The following is a 17467-nucleotide window of genomic DNA, read 5'->3' on the forward strand; positions in this document are numbered from 1 at the left end:
GTTATACAAAGTATGAACATATGGTATGTTGTCAGTATTTTATTGTTTAAATGTAGTCTTTACATCTTTAATGTTGCTATCACACAAGTAGGATCAGCATCATAGAAATCAATACATTCTGTAGCTACTGTAAGACTATGAAATCGGCACTCTGGTGATTATGTTGCAAAGTCAAACTGTCCACAGAGATAACATCTCATGTCTCAGCAAGCAATTAAAAATGAATTAACCGAGATTGTGGCTAATTTTGTGTTGTCTGCTGTTTTTCTGTGTTTATTTTGAGAGAGTTTTCTTGGAAACTCCCGCTTTTCAATTGCACCAAATATTTATTTTAGATTTTCTCTCTCTCTCTCTCTCTCTCTCTCTCTCTCTCTCTCTCTCTCCCTCTCCCTCTCCCTCTCTTTTTTTTTTTAACCAGTCTGCCTTTTCCCCAAAAAGCTGTAGATGCTATCAACAATGATGTCAGTGTGGCTATTTCCATCTCTCTCTCTCTCTCTCTCTGTCTCTCTCACACACACACACACACACACACACACACACACACATACACACACATTATCCTAACCTCAACCATAACCACTACATGCCTAAGTCTAACCCTAATCCTAACCCTTACCCTAACCCTAAACTTTCATTCATTTTGAACCAAGTCTTCACCCTAACATTAATGATTAACATTAAGCGGACTTGCTTTTTGCCCCATAAGGGAGTCGAGTCTCCACAACATGACTGTGTAAACAGATTTACGTCCCCACAACATGTGGAATACTGGTACACACATACACACACACACATACACACACACACATGCACTGATCTGGTGTATGTATAAATAATTCACATAGGTCAAGCTTTGATCCTCTGATGCAGCCTCTCAGATTGCCAGTAGTGGCAGGAAAACCAGTAGATTGAAAATGAGGAATGCATCAAGGGGTGTGCTGTTTACTTGTAGCGCAGGCAGCTGGTTAGCCACCCCTTTGGCGTTTTACACCCCCCTCCCTCGCTTTTCAATTCCAGCCAGACCCCAGGCTCGGCAGCTAACTGGAGGCTGGAATATTGTGCACCGGGGATCAATGCGGTCCTGAGTGAAATGTCAACTGTGGCCCTGCGATGTGTCAGGCTGTGAGGGAGTTGTAATGGCTATTGATCCACTGTGCGCTTAATGCAGAGCTGCCCCGCCACGATGCCAGCCAGCTGCAGTAGAGAGATGTATGTATGAGATGAGATAAAACTGAGAAAATAGAAGAGAAAGAGCCCACAGTTTTTCCCCCTCCCTCTATCCCTCCCTCTCTGGCTGCAGATTGATCTTCCTCTTCCTGCTGATTCTAACTGGGGTCTGTCATTATCTTACTCTGTCATTAGGGGCTCCATTGACAGCCTTGGTCTGTCTGTGTCACTCTATTGAGACAGCAACACTTTTCCCATGCAGAGTCCCTACATTTATTAAAATCTCTGACAGCCTTGTCTTAGCTTTCTCCATAGATGGCTGAGTTTCAGGCAGCGGCGATGCAGTGTAATTGGAAGAAGCGTCTTTCTGTCCCTGGCTAGTAATATCAGTGAGGTACAGCTGTAGGTCAGACTGGTTTAGACTCTCTTTATTATCAGCCCATCCATATACAAGTATACATTTGGGATATATCAGACAGTTTATATCAGACTGCCTGCTATGAAGAACTAAATCAGACTACCTTTGTCTGGGGGTCAGCATCTATGCCAGTATAGGAATAGAAATGATTATGCCTACATCTGTGAATCTGTCATCACATGTGTATGATCAGGAGTTTTTCACACTGTCACTGTTGGGAAAAAATAATATTTCAAAAAAGTGAAGTAAGGGGAATAAAAGCCCTTTCATTTTTGGCTTGTCCACCGTGCATTTTGGCTTCAGCCAAAGAGTTTTAATCAGGCCAAAGGTGGAAGAATTTTCTCTACTATTACAGTCAAGACAGTTTTATTTATAAAGCCAAGAATCACAAACCTGCCTCAGAGAGGTTTAACCCAAAACATTCATAATCACACTATGTTATAGTCCTATGTTACATAAACAGGAGAACATAACAGCCATCATGTTTTTAATGAATGTTACTGAATGTGAAGAATGCAACAACATTTTTGATATATGGGTCAAATTTAATCTAAATACTACCTATTAATACCTATAATATCATGTACAAAAATGTATATGAGCTTCACAAAAATTTTTTTTAAAAAGTTGAAACATTTCCATTTTGTATATTATAGGTCACTTTAGGGAAAGTCATAAAATTTCAGGCTAAAAGAATGGTGTTAAGTGTGTTTTTACTGCTCTCAAATGTAAAAACGGGACCAATTTGACCTGAACGGTATGTAACACCCAACACCCTCCATCCTTAGGCCCTCAACAGAGGAGCATGAAGATTAAATGACATAGTACATGAAAAATGGTTGGTTTTCACAAGATGACAGAAACATATTATTTTAGTCCATTATTTTTGTATTATGTGCAACACAGTGTTTAGGGACTGTTCAAAAATTATTGGAGAGGGGTGGGGAGCTGAAACTTATATTTCACTTTTTAAAAATTGAAAAGCCCTCCCTGGTGTAATTCATCTTTTCATGACTTGGAAAAAAATTCCAACACCCTACCTATGATACCTCACAATAATTGAAGATTATTGAGTTCATAATGATTTGTTTCGCCATTAGTAACTAAAAATGAATGAATAATTTTAAGATGATGTATTTCTATTTAAACCATAATATCTTAATGAAGCAATAGCTTTCACGTAGCCACCACATAACACATTGGAATTATCTATTGCTAAAGTTATGCTAAATATAGTAAAATAGTGCATCTCATTAATTGAACATTCCAGCCAATGTGAACCGTTATTATTATTGAAAGCCATAACAGATGATATTTTGTAAATTAAATTAAATAGAATAGAATCTATGATGAGAAAAAGTTAAAAGAACCTCCCCTACTCTCCCAAAAAGTTCAGATAACCCTCCTCTTTTCTGATCCCTTCATCACTATAAACAGATATCTGCATATGAATGCAGAATCTGTAGGCAACGGGACCAGATTTTGGTACCAGTAGTGTTCTGGTTTCTGTTTGTACTCCATTTGTTGTCCGAGTAATATTGACCAATCACATTTAAGCGCGTTTTGGTTGCATGCAGGTAAACAGTTCATGCGGAGAGCAAAAGAGGCGGAATATATTGGCCAAAATGAAATCTGGGAACCCCATCTGATGATTATTTTGCTTTTTAAAAATTTATCCGCATTCATATATCTGTTTATAGAGATTAGCCAAAATGTTGTCTTGACCATCTCAAGTTGTTAATCAGACTGTAAACAACAACCGGCGCACAGAAGTGGAAGTCTTGTCCCGGATATCCGTTATCCAGATATCTGCTTGCTACAGATATCCCCTGAAATATTGGCTGCTGCCCCAGAGGCTAAATCGTCGCCAGACAGATAACCAATGGCTTCCGAGATTGCCTTCCCTCTAATAATTTTCATACAGTCCCTTACTGCATTTAAGCTAAATTAACCTGTTTGTAACAACTTGTTTTTGCTCTCCTACCACGACTGCTGTAACTATAAAGAAACATGTTTGAGGAGCCAGTTTGGTTCAGTGTTAAAGTGACCCAGCAGTAAAAATGTTTCAGTTTTCAATGTGAAACAAACTCAAAGCAGCAAATGAAAGAAACAGTTTTATTCTTACAGCCTTTACATAAACTAAACTTCTGATATTATGATTATTGTTTTGTTGTATTCACTGCTCCAGGACTATTACTGTAGGGAACTTGACAACTTGAAAAACATTTCTGGAGGCTGTCAGGAAGTGCACAGTGGGGTGCGTTGAATTGAGATTGGAGGTTTGTGGGTATCTGTGTGTTTGTGTGCTACACAAAAGCGATGTTGAGTATAGGCTGGTGGTGGGACCAAGCTGCTTCTCCATGTTACAGGAGGCACAATCAGGTAGGTCCAGGGGGTCTCTGGCTGTCTTGGCCTCGTAACACACAAGGCTGCTCAATGGGATGGAAGTTATTGGGGGGTTTGGGGGTGAAACTGATGACATGGTGTGTGACAGAGACTCATCATTTGAGTCTGATACATGTATTTGAGCTGCAAGGCTGTAATGTTGCTCGGCTTGTCTGTAAAGATTTATTCCAGATTGCAGTGCCTGAGGGGTCAGCGGCCGTACATGTGTGGGAGGTTTGTCTAAAAAAAACTGCTCCTTTTGAGGAAGAGGCTGTGAACATGAAACTTAACAGAAAAATAATTAAGACGTATCCATCCACCTATCTATAGACCAGACATTTCAATGATAGTTTCTCCAAAACACTTAGAGACAAAGCACTGAGCTCCCTTACAAGACAGACTGAAGAATTAATTTATTATTTGCTTTTATGCAGATGTGCAGATGTTGGACATTTTCCTAGAATACAATGAATTTTTGTCTTCACAAAAGTTGAATTTATGGCCCTGCTCCTGCCTGACAGAAAGATGTTTTTTTATTTTTTCAGCAAGGAGAAGAAGAAATGTTTAATCCACCACACGCTGTGAGAGGAAAAAGTAATGCATATCTCACTATCTCGCCTGTCTCCCAGCGAGATGAAATTGAAATTTTAATGCATTTCAGAGTTTTTCCCCTGAATGGAGAAGCTGATAGACATGGGGATGTCATATTTACAGTATGAACACCCATGGTTTAATGCACTCTACAATACTGCCATCTCCAAGTTCTCCTGAACAAAACATGCTCTTCAACATAAAGGAAAGGCGAAGAACAAAATTATTCCTCAAGCTTTCTATCAAGCCTCTGCATTCATGGCAAAGTCTAAAGGGCATGTCAGTCCTCCTGCCTCTGAGAGAGGTAATTATCCTTTTCCTGTCAGAGAACAACAAATGATAGCCAACTATGGGGGTGCGTTTTCAGGAGCTGAAATTTGTCAAGGAGGTTTAATTTTGTGGCAGCTGCATATCTACTTTTATCATGTTTTTTTTTTCAATGGTCATTTGATGCATGTTTTTTTCTATTCACAGGATCTTGCACAGGGTAGGGCTGTTTGTTTATGTCTGTGAGCTTCTGAGGGTGTATTTATGTGCCCTGCATTAATATACCTATTTATAGTCCTACACTTTCTTACAGTCATCTTTTTTTTCCTGTTGTGACCATTTCACAGATTATATATTGTCCAAGCAATTTCCCTTTCAGCATCTGTGTTTTTTACCTTTCAGAGAAAGCAGTGAATGGAGGGAAAATTATCACAATTACTCATATAATTGAGCCGTCTTTGTAGCAAGTGCAGCTTCAGTAGCCCTTTCTTCCATCAGCCAAAATGGTTTCATTATATGGGTTTTTCATATTCCCTGACACAGGGCTCTGCTGAGGGTCTGGCGCGTGGATGAGATGCAGGATGAACAGAGCGAATCATTAAGGTCACAGTAGGAATAATTATCCCAGCTATGGAAAGAGCATCTACAGCCTTTTTTCTCCCCCGGCACAAATGCAATGTCCACGGCTTTTAGTCACAAAGAACTTTGTTACAAATGGAGCTTCCACCTTCTACTTATACAAAGAAGAGAGGGGGAGAGCAAGACTTGTATCAACATGACAATTTTCCATCATTAAGACTAATGACAGGCACAGACTGTGGGGATCAAGGGGAGCACAAAAAAGAGAGGCGCATTCAGGTGTTGGCTGAGTGCTGACCTCCTTCCTGTCTTTGTTGGAGACTTAACTCTTAACAAAAACTAAAAAGGGGTTTCAGACTAAAGGCGCAGCTGAACGTCAAGCAGCCCAGCTCTCCATGGGCAAATGACTTAATTGGCAAATTTGCATGTTTTCCATTTGCAGGGAAATTAATTCAATAAGACCTACATGTAAAGATGTTTAATCAATCATTGTTTTAGTGGGTGTGAAATAATTTCCCCGGCTTAAAGCTATGTTGTATGGATTTTAATTCATGTAATCCATCTCCCTCGCATCACTACACAACCAAGAGTTTGTTACTTTCTTTCTTTTTTTTTTTTAATCGATTATCTGCTAAATTGATTTTATGATTAGTTGACCATCTGATGCTGAGATCTTCACTTAACAGGTGGGGATACTGTAACCTGTAGCAAGTATGAAGCGTCAATGTGACACTAGTTTCATAATTAAGTAAAAGCCATATTTTTCAAAGTCCTTTCTCCCCAGCCTTCACTCAGGTAATTGGTCATTTTGCAGCCAATTTCAGGCAGGTTGGATGCTTGCTGCCATGGCCTGACCCCTGCTGCTGCTGTAATGGGGACAGCATTTCTACCAGTTCGCTGGGGGCTTTTCCACACTGTGACCCCGGCTCTCTGAGGAGAGAGCTGCTCTGAACACAAAAGGGGAGGAAAAGGAGTTGAAATATGACTTTTCAGCACTGCAATGACCAGCTTTAAGTCCTGTATTACACACGTGTTAATTATAGATTCCTCCTTTTCATCCACAGAATATGTTGGTGCAGTCAGAGGTGGGGATGCTGGGGATGAAGGAGTTACTTGGGCACACAATTTTCCATAAATGTTCAGCTTCCCTCTGTGATAAGTAATAAAATGTAGAATCATGAGGGAAGAGCTACAGATTTAAAAAAAAAAAAAAAAAAAACAACAAAAAACTATACAAAAGCAAAACAATATTGTATTCAATTTAATGCCACATCCGCTGGCTCTTTATTTCTGTTAGCAGCAGGCTTCAACACTCAGTGACAGAGTGGAGCAACAAGTCCAGTTAAGAGTCACAGGAACAGTTCATCCCCAGCTGATGTGATGCAGGAGCTCTCAGAGTCTTCACTGCCTAAACACAAAGAAAGCAATCGTTATTTTCCTGCACACAAACACAAAAATACACATGATTTAACTGCTTCATAATTTAATTTCCCCCCAAAAAAACACTGATAATATTTTGTCTGTTAATAAAGCAAATGATTCTACTTTTTAGTGTGTGTGTTTGAAGCATAATGTGAAATCCAAACATGAACAAAAGAGAAGCACCAAGACTAAAATCTGAAGCTGCTATCACTCCCAAACTGACTGACAGCTCTTTTAATGAAAGGAATAACAAGTTATTCATCTTTTCTGATCTTTATAAACACTTAATTAGGATCAAATGAGAAACATAGAAATGTTTTAAATTTAGAAGTAAAATAATCTGGATAAACTTTAATTTATACAGATAAAAATGACCAGTTAAGTCCTTCAGAAATGACAAATTAAACCATTAATTCATACTATAATTTTATTTGAGTGTGACCTTACTTGCAGGTAAAAAAAATCAAGTTTTAAAATCTGATTGTCATTCAAAAATACACTACAGCCAATATGTATTATTTTTTTTAATAATTGTGAAAAAAAAACTGACAAAGGAAAATTTGACAGTCCAAAAGAAAATTTACTCCTCTAAAAATAACAAAAACTTCACATAAATTTCGTTTTTCCTCTGCATTCCTCCTGACCCTTATAATAATAATCAGTTACCCAATATAACAATTCTCCTTATTAGATATTATAACTCATTTTTTGTTTGCATATAACCCAGTAAACCAAATCAATTCGCATTTTCATGCCACACTGAACATGAAAACAGACACTGAATCGAGTTAATTGTAGTGCATCTAGTTTGCGTTCATTGACGCTGCAAATTGCAGGATGGCAGCGAGCAGCAAAGACAGAGAGGAAGCACAACAAAAGGCAATTTCGCTTGTTTGATTCACAGCCTTTAAAACGCCATATAAAAAAAAACCTCCATATAGTCTGACATTTCTGCTGGGAGTCATTCACCGAGTTACATTTGTGTTTGTAGGCTAGTTGAGGTGATGTGGTAATAATGTCCATCATGGGGCAGTTTCAGAAATAATGAGCTACTCTGTTCATGTAAAAAAAAAAAAAAAAAGAAAAGCATTGTACAGTGTGAGAACAATTTATTTATTGTTGTGAACATAAAATATAAAAATTAGGGAGGTTTTGTCTGTATTAAGATGGAAATCTGATATTTACAATCAGATTTTATAGAAAATGTAGCTGGAAAAAAATAAACATATTGAAGTGCATGTTGTAAAGCTGCAGAATGTCTCATTTATTGGGAATGGGAATAAAAAAAAAAAAACTTAGCTGTACCTCCATGACAAATATTAATCAGTGCTCACATGCAGAGTCTGCAGGGCTCACAGGGGAGCTGAGTCTTCACACAGCAAGGACGCAGTTTACCAACGCGCCGCGGTCGGGATAATATTTGGTGGCTGTTAAAAATGTGGGTTGGCATGGCAGTTGAGGAGGGCTTTCCATCACCGGACTGAAATGAAGTCTGTGACATCTTTACCCCCCCCCCCCCCCCCCCCTACCCCCTCTCCTCCACCACCACCACCACCACCACCTCTCTCTCTCTCTCTCTCTCTTTTTGTCTCTCCACCCATGCGCTATAACCCTCAGGTGAAGAGCAGCAGGTGTTAAAACACCCTCAGCCACAGAGCTACTCACTCCTAATGAGTCCTGCCTCCGCGCTCCAGCCATGCATGGAGGACTTTATTTTTAGTGTGGCTAGTTAGAGCTCCTGCTGCCGGGGCTGCAGGAAGGACCGCTGTGGCCTGCACATGCCCTCCTGCCGGCATGTGCAGGAGTCAAATTATAAATTAAAGTGGTAATATTATCACACGCCTGACCCGTCTTAATGACACTGAGGGTGGCTTTGAGGAAAATCACTCCAATAAAAATTTAATCCTTTAGGTTGATCAACACTTCAATGAAAATGATTCTTCAAAAGCCATTGAATGAATATAGTTTTCCCATTTGAGCCTCTTTAGATCTAAATTACATTTAACTTAACAAAAAGACTATTTAGATTATTATGATCACATTATCATTATTGATATTATTAGTAGCAGTACTCGTGGTGTTATTTTACTTATTTTTCCCTGCAAATTCTGCCTCTGCTCTGTTAATGGTTTTGCTCACAGCCGCGTTTCAGTTTGCAGATACTATAATCGTGGGAAAATAATGACAGTTATCAGTCGCACCCACCAAGTACCCATAAAAATCTGTCCTCTGTTCTGGAAGATGATAATTATTGGTTGTACTACCATTATCACTGTCGTTGTTGATAGAGCAAATCTTGAAGCATTTTTCGAAAGTAATTCCAGAGAAATCACTTCAAATTGGCCCATTTTTTGGGGGACAAGGGACCAGCTTTCGTTATAGCCTAATATTTCACAGAAATCTTTAAATTCAGGTGTCCGCAGCCTCTTGGCACACTGTGGCACACGCGCCGTGATGTCAGCGACTGCATTTTTTTTTTTTTTTTTTTTTTTTTTGATAACACATTTTTGCAACTTGCTAGTTCTGTTTTGAGTTCAATTATGTAATTACACTGCTAATCACAGTGACGGAATTTAACTGGCTTTAATTTGTTATTCAGGTGGAGATGGAGGGACTGCGGATGGAGCAGCCAGGCGGTGTTTCAGCTCTGCACAGACACCAGAACAAGAGCTGCAGCCTACAAATGAATCCTAATAAAATGAAGAGCTGGTGGATACTTTCTTCTTCCTCTTCTTCCACCAAGTGCATCCCGCGGCGGCTTTCTGACCCCGGATGGCTCGGATTTATTTGCTTCTTTTCCATCACATGACCTCTTAAGTAAGTCCATTGTTTTTAGCTGCTGATTGCAATTATATATTTTTTAATATCTATCTACAGATGCAGCAATAATCCTGCATGAGCTTTGTGTCTTTTTTTTTCTTCTTGTGGAGGTTTAAACCCGCAGCTCAAGAAAAATGTCTCCTGTTTAGCCGGTCGTCAATTCAATTAAATCAAATGTCCAGGGATAATTATTCCTGTTAGGCGGTGGGAGGCTGGCCGCACCCCCCCATCCTCACTTATATTCATAATCAGAGGTGCCAGTGTTTAACAAAACTGTGACCATTAATTGATTGCCATAGAAGGTGCGTAAAGTCGTTTGGAAAGCATTAAAATGTGATAAGAAAACAGGCCTACATGCGTGCATGGCTGTGTTGTTAAAAAAAAAAAAAAAAAAAAAGCTGTGATGGGGGAGGAGGGTGGGGGTGCTGAGTGGGAAAAATACACCCGAGTAAGAAAATAAACACTAAATTAACACTAATTTACCAGATGCTTTGAAAGACTTTGATTTAATTACACATTGGTAAGTCCAAACTGAGCGCAGAGTCAATGAAAAATCCTTGTTTTACTACATTTCCTGGCTTTTATAAGGTTTTATATCTTTATCTTTAGGTCTACCTGAGCCAATGAACCTGCTAACTTCACATCAGAGCACAACTGTTTTACCGTCCCGCACTGCTGCCAGGTGTAACTGAGCCCTCCAGCCACTGTAAGTGTTAAATACATGACTAATTACAGCCCTACTTATGAAAATTGAACGCCAGTGTTATGCTAATAAACCTTCCTCCAGACAGAACATTGGGGAGCTTTAATCAAAGAAGCTTTTTATTTAAACCGGTCAGACAGAGCAGCTTTAACGAGGCTGGAAATATTGTTTAACTTTATTAAATGTCGTTTAAACGGATATTAATTCATATATTAATATGACAGACCTGCTTCTGATATATTATGAAGCGCTTTAAAAAATATTAATGACAATATTCAATCAAACATCATAATTTTTGGGTTTTGTTGAGACAAAAGTAGATCAGAAAAAGATGATATCACCATATGATATCCAATATTTTGAATACTGGATATGTTGATGTTACATTTATGTTATTATTTGATGAATTATAAATAGTACTACGACTAATAATAATATAATAATATATAATAATAATAGTGAATCTTGACATGTCACGAGGAAATCTGAGGTTTTGTAGTTTTCCTTGACATTATCAGGTTCTTCGGACCCAGCCCCAGCGTCGCCAATCGGCTTCCCTCTTGGAGAGAGTGGACCAATCAGCGACAGTCTTTGATGAATATTCATGAGTCCGAGATTCAAACCTTTGAGCGAGTTTCTCTTGGTCCACAGCATCATACCTAGGACTTTTCACAGGCACAAACTACATTTTCTTATGAATGGAAGGAGAAAAAGTCAGTTCGGCTTAAATTGGGACCCATCCTTCACTGAGATCATAGAAGGAAAACAACAAAAGCAAGACAAGGGGAACCGCCAGAAGAGATGACAATGACTACAATTCCAGAAAGTCTTAATAGCCCTGCCTCAGGAAAAACCGTTTTCATGGAGTTTGGACCCCCGAGTCAACAAATGTCGCCTTCCTCCATGTCTCACGGACACTATCCCATGCACTGTTTACATTCTGCAGGTCATACCCAGCACGACAGCTACAGTCCAGCCTCATCGTTCCCCAGATCTTTGGGTTATCCATACGTAAACTCCGTCGGCAGCCATTCCACCAGTCCATATCTCAGTACAGTACAGACCTACCAAAACAGCTCGGCACTCACACAGACTCGGTTAGAGGAAGCAGGTAAGTGTCCAACAGCGTATTTGGATCTGAAATATTAACTTTCTATGTTTGGCACGGCTTTCTAATGTATACAGTCCTCGCTGCATCGAAAAGAAGACCCAGATGTTGGAATTAGGCTTGGTAATTATTTATTGCGTAACGCTATAAACAATGTATGCAATTAAGGGTAATTATACCTAAAGTACAGCCTGTAAAACTTGCGCTGGAGTATTCATTGCTGCGCAGCACTGTAAGCTACAACTGCCTCCTCATTTTTTTTTCATCTTCTCTTCTTTTGCTCTTTTCTGTCTCGCAGCGCCAGAAGCAGAGAAAAACACAGTGGTCGAAGGCGGAGAAGTTCGGTTCAACGGGAAAGGGAAAAAGATTAGAAAACCAAGGACTATCTATTCCAGTTTACAACTTCAAGCTCTGAACAGGAGATTTCAGCAAACTCAATATTTGGCGTTACCAGAGAGAGCTGAGCTGGCAGCATCGCTGGGTCTCACTCAGACACAGGCAAGTCCAACAAACTAACGCACAAATAGCTTCACTCTGCAGCAGCAGCAGCAGCATTTTACACCTTTTAACGTCATTCCTTCTTCCAAAGCCTCTAAAATTATTATTATTGTTATTATTGTTATTATTATTATTATTATTATTATTATTATTTACAGATTATATCTAATACAAGTCATCAAATAATATTATGATGCACAATTTTGGACACCAAACCAAGGATGCATTTTGTTTATCTCTAATTATTATCATGTCATTCATGCCTTAATATCAATGACGTGTTAAGATGGTAATATCATAATCAATGGCAAGATATTAATATCCTATTTTTCTCGCTCTGCATTTGTGTGTGAAGTCTACAACGTGCGTAAACTGTGCGTAATTCTTTTTAAACTGCCGTTTAATTTGTACTCTTAATTTTATTTTCTAATGCAGATTATATCCTTTGTTGTCCTAACAGGTGAAGATCTGGTTTCAGAATAAACGATCCAAATTCAAGAAACTGATGAAGCAAGGCGGCGGCACAATCGACGCCAGCGCTTTAGCCAGTGGCCGTGGACTTTCGAGCGGTTCTCCCTCGGTGGCACCTGTTTGGAGCTCGCCGACCACTGTGAAGACTTCAGTGGGGACGACCGGATCTTACATTCCCAGCTACACCTCATGGTATCCAACCACACACCAAGAGTCTATGCAACAGTCGCAGCTCATGTGAACAGAGACCTCAGCCATCGACTCTGCCATGGCTCGTGTATCAGGATGGTGAAGGGCCCTGCAGCCGCTCAGCGCGGCCCAGCACTGAAAATGCACAACACCAACCCCTGAGTTTGCTCCCGCATGCCGCCAGCTGACACAGTGGCCTCCTCATACCGGATGGCGGCAAGCAGCAAAGAAGAAGAAGAAGAAGAAGAAGAAGAAAGGGAGCTGAGAGACAGAAAAGGCACACAATGCGCCCAAGGGCAAGAAGTCCGTGACAGTCAGCGGAAATCGAAGACAAATGGATCCTTTTTTTTTTTTTTTGGCTGCTGTTTATCACATTTCTGTCAGTTTCTATTTCTTTTTTTAAATCATATTTGTGAGAGCAATTCTGTTGTTGAGCTGTAGGCTATATGTTTATAAGAAAACACATGTTTGTTTACACCAGATTTCGGACCCAATGTGATGAAAATAAATTTACATTCATCTACAGGTAAAGATCAATTAGGCCATGGGGGTGTTTCTTTCACCAAAATAATAATAATAATAATAATGACTAATAAATTCCACCAGTTACCACCAGGCCACATCCAGAGCATATTGTGCAAAGCCTCAAATCGCTACTATGTTGTTTATATGTTTGTTATTTAAGTTAAATTATTCAGACTAGTTTTTCTGTTGAGGTCAGTCTGTGTTCATTTTGTAAGTGTGTTTGAAATAACAACACTGTGTTGTTAATGCTGCACTAACGCAAGCAAAGCTTTTCTATGCCGTGCCCCGGTGTTATGTGAACAATGTAAAAGGCCTGACGATTTGCTGCTTTAGAAAAAAAAAAATATGATCCTGAGGGCGAGCAGCTCATTTGTCACTGTATTTTGTACATAATTTTCTGATTTGTTTTTGTGCTGTACTGGATACGCTGTGAAAAAGGGTTTTAGGCTTTCTGTATTCGTCGAGATGTGTTTAGTCAACATAGAAAATATTTAGTTTTGTATTGATCACTTTAATTTATTTATCAGTTTCTGGAGTTTATGTACATATTGTGCAAATTTTCAAAAAGCAGTAAAATAATGATTTAAATTATGTCAAGAAAGGTGTCTGATTCAAACTCAACTCTTCATCCTCCGCTCGCAGGAGAAAGAAAAAGGCTTCAGCACGATGCAGGTTTAATGCGAGCTGACACAAAGCAGTATCATGTTGGTTATTGTAGCAGACACCCTGTGAGTGCGTTTGTGTGAGCTGCAAAAGGCTCGTCGTTTAGATTTATGGTCATGTTTAACATTTAGCCCACATGGTTTTGTGCTGCTGCTGCTGCTGCTCACTGGTTGCAGATGTTGTCAAACATCTGCAGCGACTTGAGAATTAGAAATCTGACTCACTTATTCATCTACATCAAAATATCTTTACACGTGGCTCAGCTACATTTTATGTATTAAAAGGAAAAATTTTAAAAATGAACATACCAAGCTAAAAAATGTCAGAAACAACACGAATCTTTTGCTCGATACAAGCTGGATCATTTCTATATTTGTGATTTAACCGTCGCGTTGCGGGAGATCTGGATTCATTCAACAACACAGCTTATTTCTTTTCAGCTTTTCTTATAGATAATCTTCTTTCTACTTGTCACAATCCCCGTTTTTCTGCCATGAATGGGAAAGATCAACTGTGTGCGTTAAGTGAATAATTGCGCAAGAGGCAGGTGCTGTAAAAAGACTGGATGAGCAGACACAGAGGAGATCAGTGAAAGTGAAAAGTTCAAAGGCCTTCTCGTTTGAGGTTCACACTTCATTCATTTACTCTATTAGTCAATCTTGTAGCAAGGCTTCTATTTATTTTGATCGGGAAAAAATGGTAATAATTGTACCAGTTTGTGTATTTTAAAAAAATGTGTTTTGATCTTTTGATGTCTGTCTCAAGGAAAGGAAACAGAAACTAAGCTGTCCATTCAAACACCATTAACACTGGACTGGTTATACACGGTAAAATACAATTAAAATTAAATTAAGAAGAAAATAAATAGGAAAAAAATATTCACGGAAACTACACACACATTTATTTTCTGAAATAATATGTGCCTGAGAAAGAAAAAAAAGAATGAAATTGTAAATGCGTGACTTGTCCTCGCTCTCCTCCAGCTGCCACATGAATAGACAATGTTGTATTTTGCAATTATAAAGACAAATTTGATGCAAGTCTGCACAGAATCCCTTTAAAAACAACATGAGTCCAGAGATGTAACATCACAGCCGAGCACTTCATTCATTTACAATTAGTTTCATGCTTAAAAAGGGCAAATCAGACCATCATAATGACACATTAATGGATCATATCTGCATTTATTATTATTATTATTATTATTATTATTATTATTATTATTATTATTATTATTATTATTATTATTATTACAGTGCTGAAGGCAGTTTCTGCATTATCTCACCATCACATGTTAACAAAAAGAAAGCTCTGGCCTAGTTTATGTATATTATCTGTTCTGCTTCAACCTTTGCTCTCTTTTTTTTTTTTTATTCAAATGCAAAACTCAAAACATATACAGTCCTTCATGAACAAGCCTACTGAGAATAGGCCTATTCGATACCATTAAGAAAGAGTGTGAATTGTGCTGCTGTTGTTGCTGCTGCTACAGTGAGCATAAATCTGGCTACCCAACCCCAGAAAGGCGCAGCTGCACATCCAAGAGGGTCAGTGTTATTTCGCTGTATTCTCCCCTTGATTATACGAGCTGAGCCCATCAAACCCAGCATAATTACAGTAATTTCGCCCCTTATTTATTCTAATGCAGTTTCTTATCTCTGAGGTAATTATGGGCAATTTTTTTTCGCACGGAGGATCTTTCGGCGTTGACAAAAGAGATATGTGCTCTGAAAGAAATTTGCTGCTGCAATAGAAAGAAAGAAAAGAAGAAAAAAAAAAAACAGCGAAATAGGTGAGCTGCCATTTCGTCAGTGTTCCCCTTACAGACTTAGCCTATGTATAAGGCTGGCAAATTGCTTGCAGGTGTAGGCGACATCACGGAGTTGTCAATGCGAAGAGGCTTCAAAATTAGCAAAGCACAATGTAAGAGTAATGAGAGCTGCAGCGACTGAATTAAAGGACAACTTCTGTGTCTCCCCTTCCTCACATTTCCTCTCGATGTGAGTAGATTCCCCAGCTAGAGGACTTTTTATTTCAGGAAAAGAAGCTCCTTGGTTGCATGTTAGTTTAACCGAATTTAAAGGAGGGTATAAGGTATATTTTCACTTTTAATGAACTAGTCTTTAAAATAGTTTAAAATCATCAAATAATCCGCAACAGGCGCAGAGAAAAATAAATAAATGTGGGAGAGGAGAGGCAGGTAAATCAAGCATATAACGAGAATCAAGTCTGTTTTTAATCATCACCAATGCAGCAAGTCTCCACATTATACTTTCATTGCAAAAAAAAAAAAAAAAAAAAATCGAAGAAATAAACGGATAATACACACCTTCCAGCTTGAAGTTGAAGTGGAAAACTGTGTCTTTCAGAGATCAGCATGGAGGCAGATGAGCAGCAACGAGCATCCTGCAGCACACACACAAGATGAGCGCTTAAATCCCCACTAAATGCGTCCCATGTGTCGGTCTTGTCCGCTATAGCAGCAGAGTTCAGAATATGACTGAAAATGTCTGCTTTATTTCCCCTCTTTATAGCTGATGGAGAAAAAAATGTAGATTATTAGCATAAATGTTTACTCCTCATTACGCTGATGACATTGTGCACTCGAGATCTTGGTAATCTTTGGGGGAAATTATGAGTAATTTTTTAAAATTTAAAGCAGCAGTCACCATGCAATTCAGACTAATTCTGCGTAGGCTCCACACGGATATAATTATCGTCGAGTCAAGATGTTAGGCTAAAAACTATGCATTGATATTCCCATTTATTATGTACATACAACTTTGACAATGTTGATGCTTGAAATAGCGGGAAATTGTCTTGTGTAAAAATTACACCCCATATTAGGACATCTAAAATTGCGAAGAATTATATAGTAATTGCAGGCTTTCACGTTTGAAAGCCAGAATGCTCAAACCAGAGCAAATGTGGATAAAATTACAGATCAGGGTATAAATTAGGATAGGGGGGTATGGCATTTACAACTTGCCGAGACAAATGCAAAAGTATAAACCACAGCTCAAATCCATGAATGAAGTTACAACAACAACAAAAAAAACATCCAGAAATCCCTCTTTTAAATTTATTTTTTTTTAGGAGGAAATCAATAAATATTCTAATATAATATCATTTATAGGGAAAGTTATTGAGATGTGGAGAAAACCTGAGAATATTTTGCTACTTCAGTGCCTGCAGTGATCATGATGTTACACTTACTAACAGAAGAGACTAATTAATTCTACAAAAGGTCCACTCAGGCCTATATACACCTAGATGTAATGTTGTGTTGGCTCATAGCACAAACCTGCTGCATGCCTGGGATTTGATCCTGTCAGCCTCAGGAGGAGGAGGAGGAGGAAGGAGGGTGGTGGTGGTGGTGGGGGGGCTCCATCATGTAGATATACTATATAACCGCTGATGACAAGCTACAGTCCTAATTATGTACAAAAAACAAAACGATCCCACTTTATGGCCCGTGGTCGTGTGTGGGATATACAGTGATGGCTCTCTGTATCAATAACAAGCTCCCTACTCTACAACAGGCTCTAATAAAATAGCTACAATAAAATACTTTTTCTTCACTTGGATGCAGTAAATTGTGTTTTTGGACGTGTGCCTGTGTTTTCCATGTAGCCTACAGTCCCCCTACATGAGCAGGGGC

The 17467-nt window shown here is 38.9% G+C and overlaps 1 protein-coding gene across 1 annotated transcript; it reads left to right on the plus strand.

Annotated features, from left to right (window-relative positions):
- Window positions 1-10907: 10907 nt before the first annotated feature.
- On the plus strand, window positions 10908-13889 carry dlx1a (distal-less homeobox 1a). Its single transcript, XM_067602640.1, has 3 exons — window positions 10908-11463; window positions 11759-11958; window positions 12419-13889. The coding sequence occupies exons 1-3, from the start codon at window positions 11154-11156 to the stop codon at window positions 12668-12670; spliced, it is 762 nt and encodes a 253-aa protein (XP_067458741.1). The 5' UTR covers window positions 10908-11153; the 3' UTR covers window positions 12671-13889.
- The last annotated feature ends 3578 nt before the right edge of the window (window positions 13890-17467 follow it).

This window comes from Thunnus thynnus, chromosome 11, assembly GCF_963924715.1.
Source record: "Thunnus thynnus chromosome 11, fThuThy2.1, whole genome shotgun sequence".
NCBI classification, from domain to species: domain Eukaryota; kingdom Metazoa; phylum Chordata; class Actinopteri; order Scombriformes; family Scombridae; genus Thunnus; species Thunnus thynnus.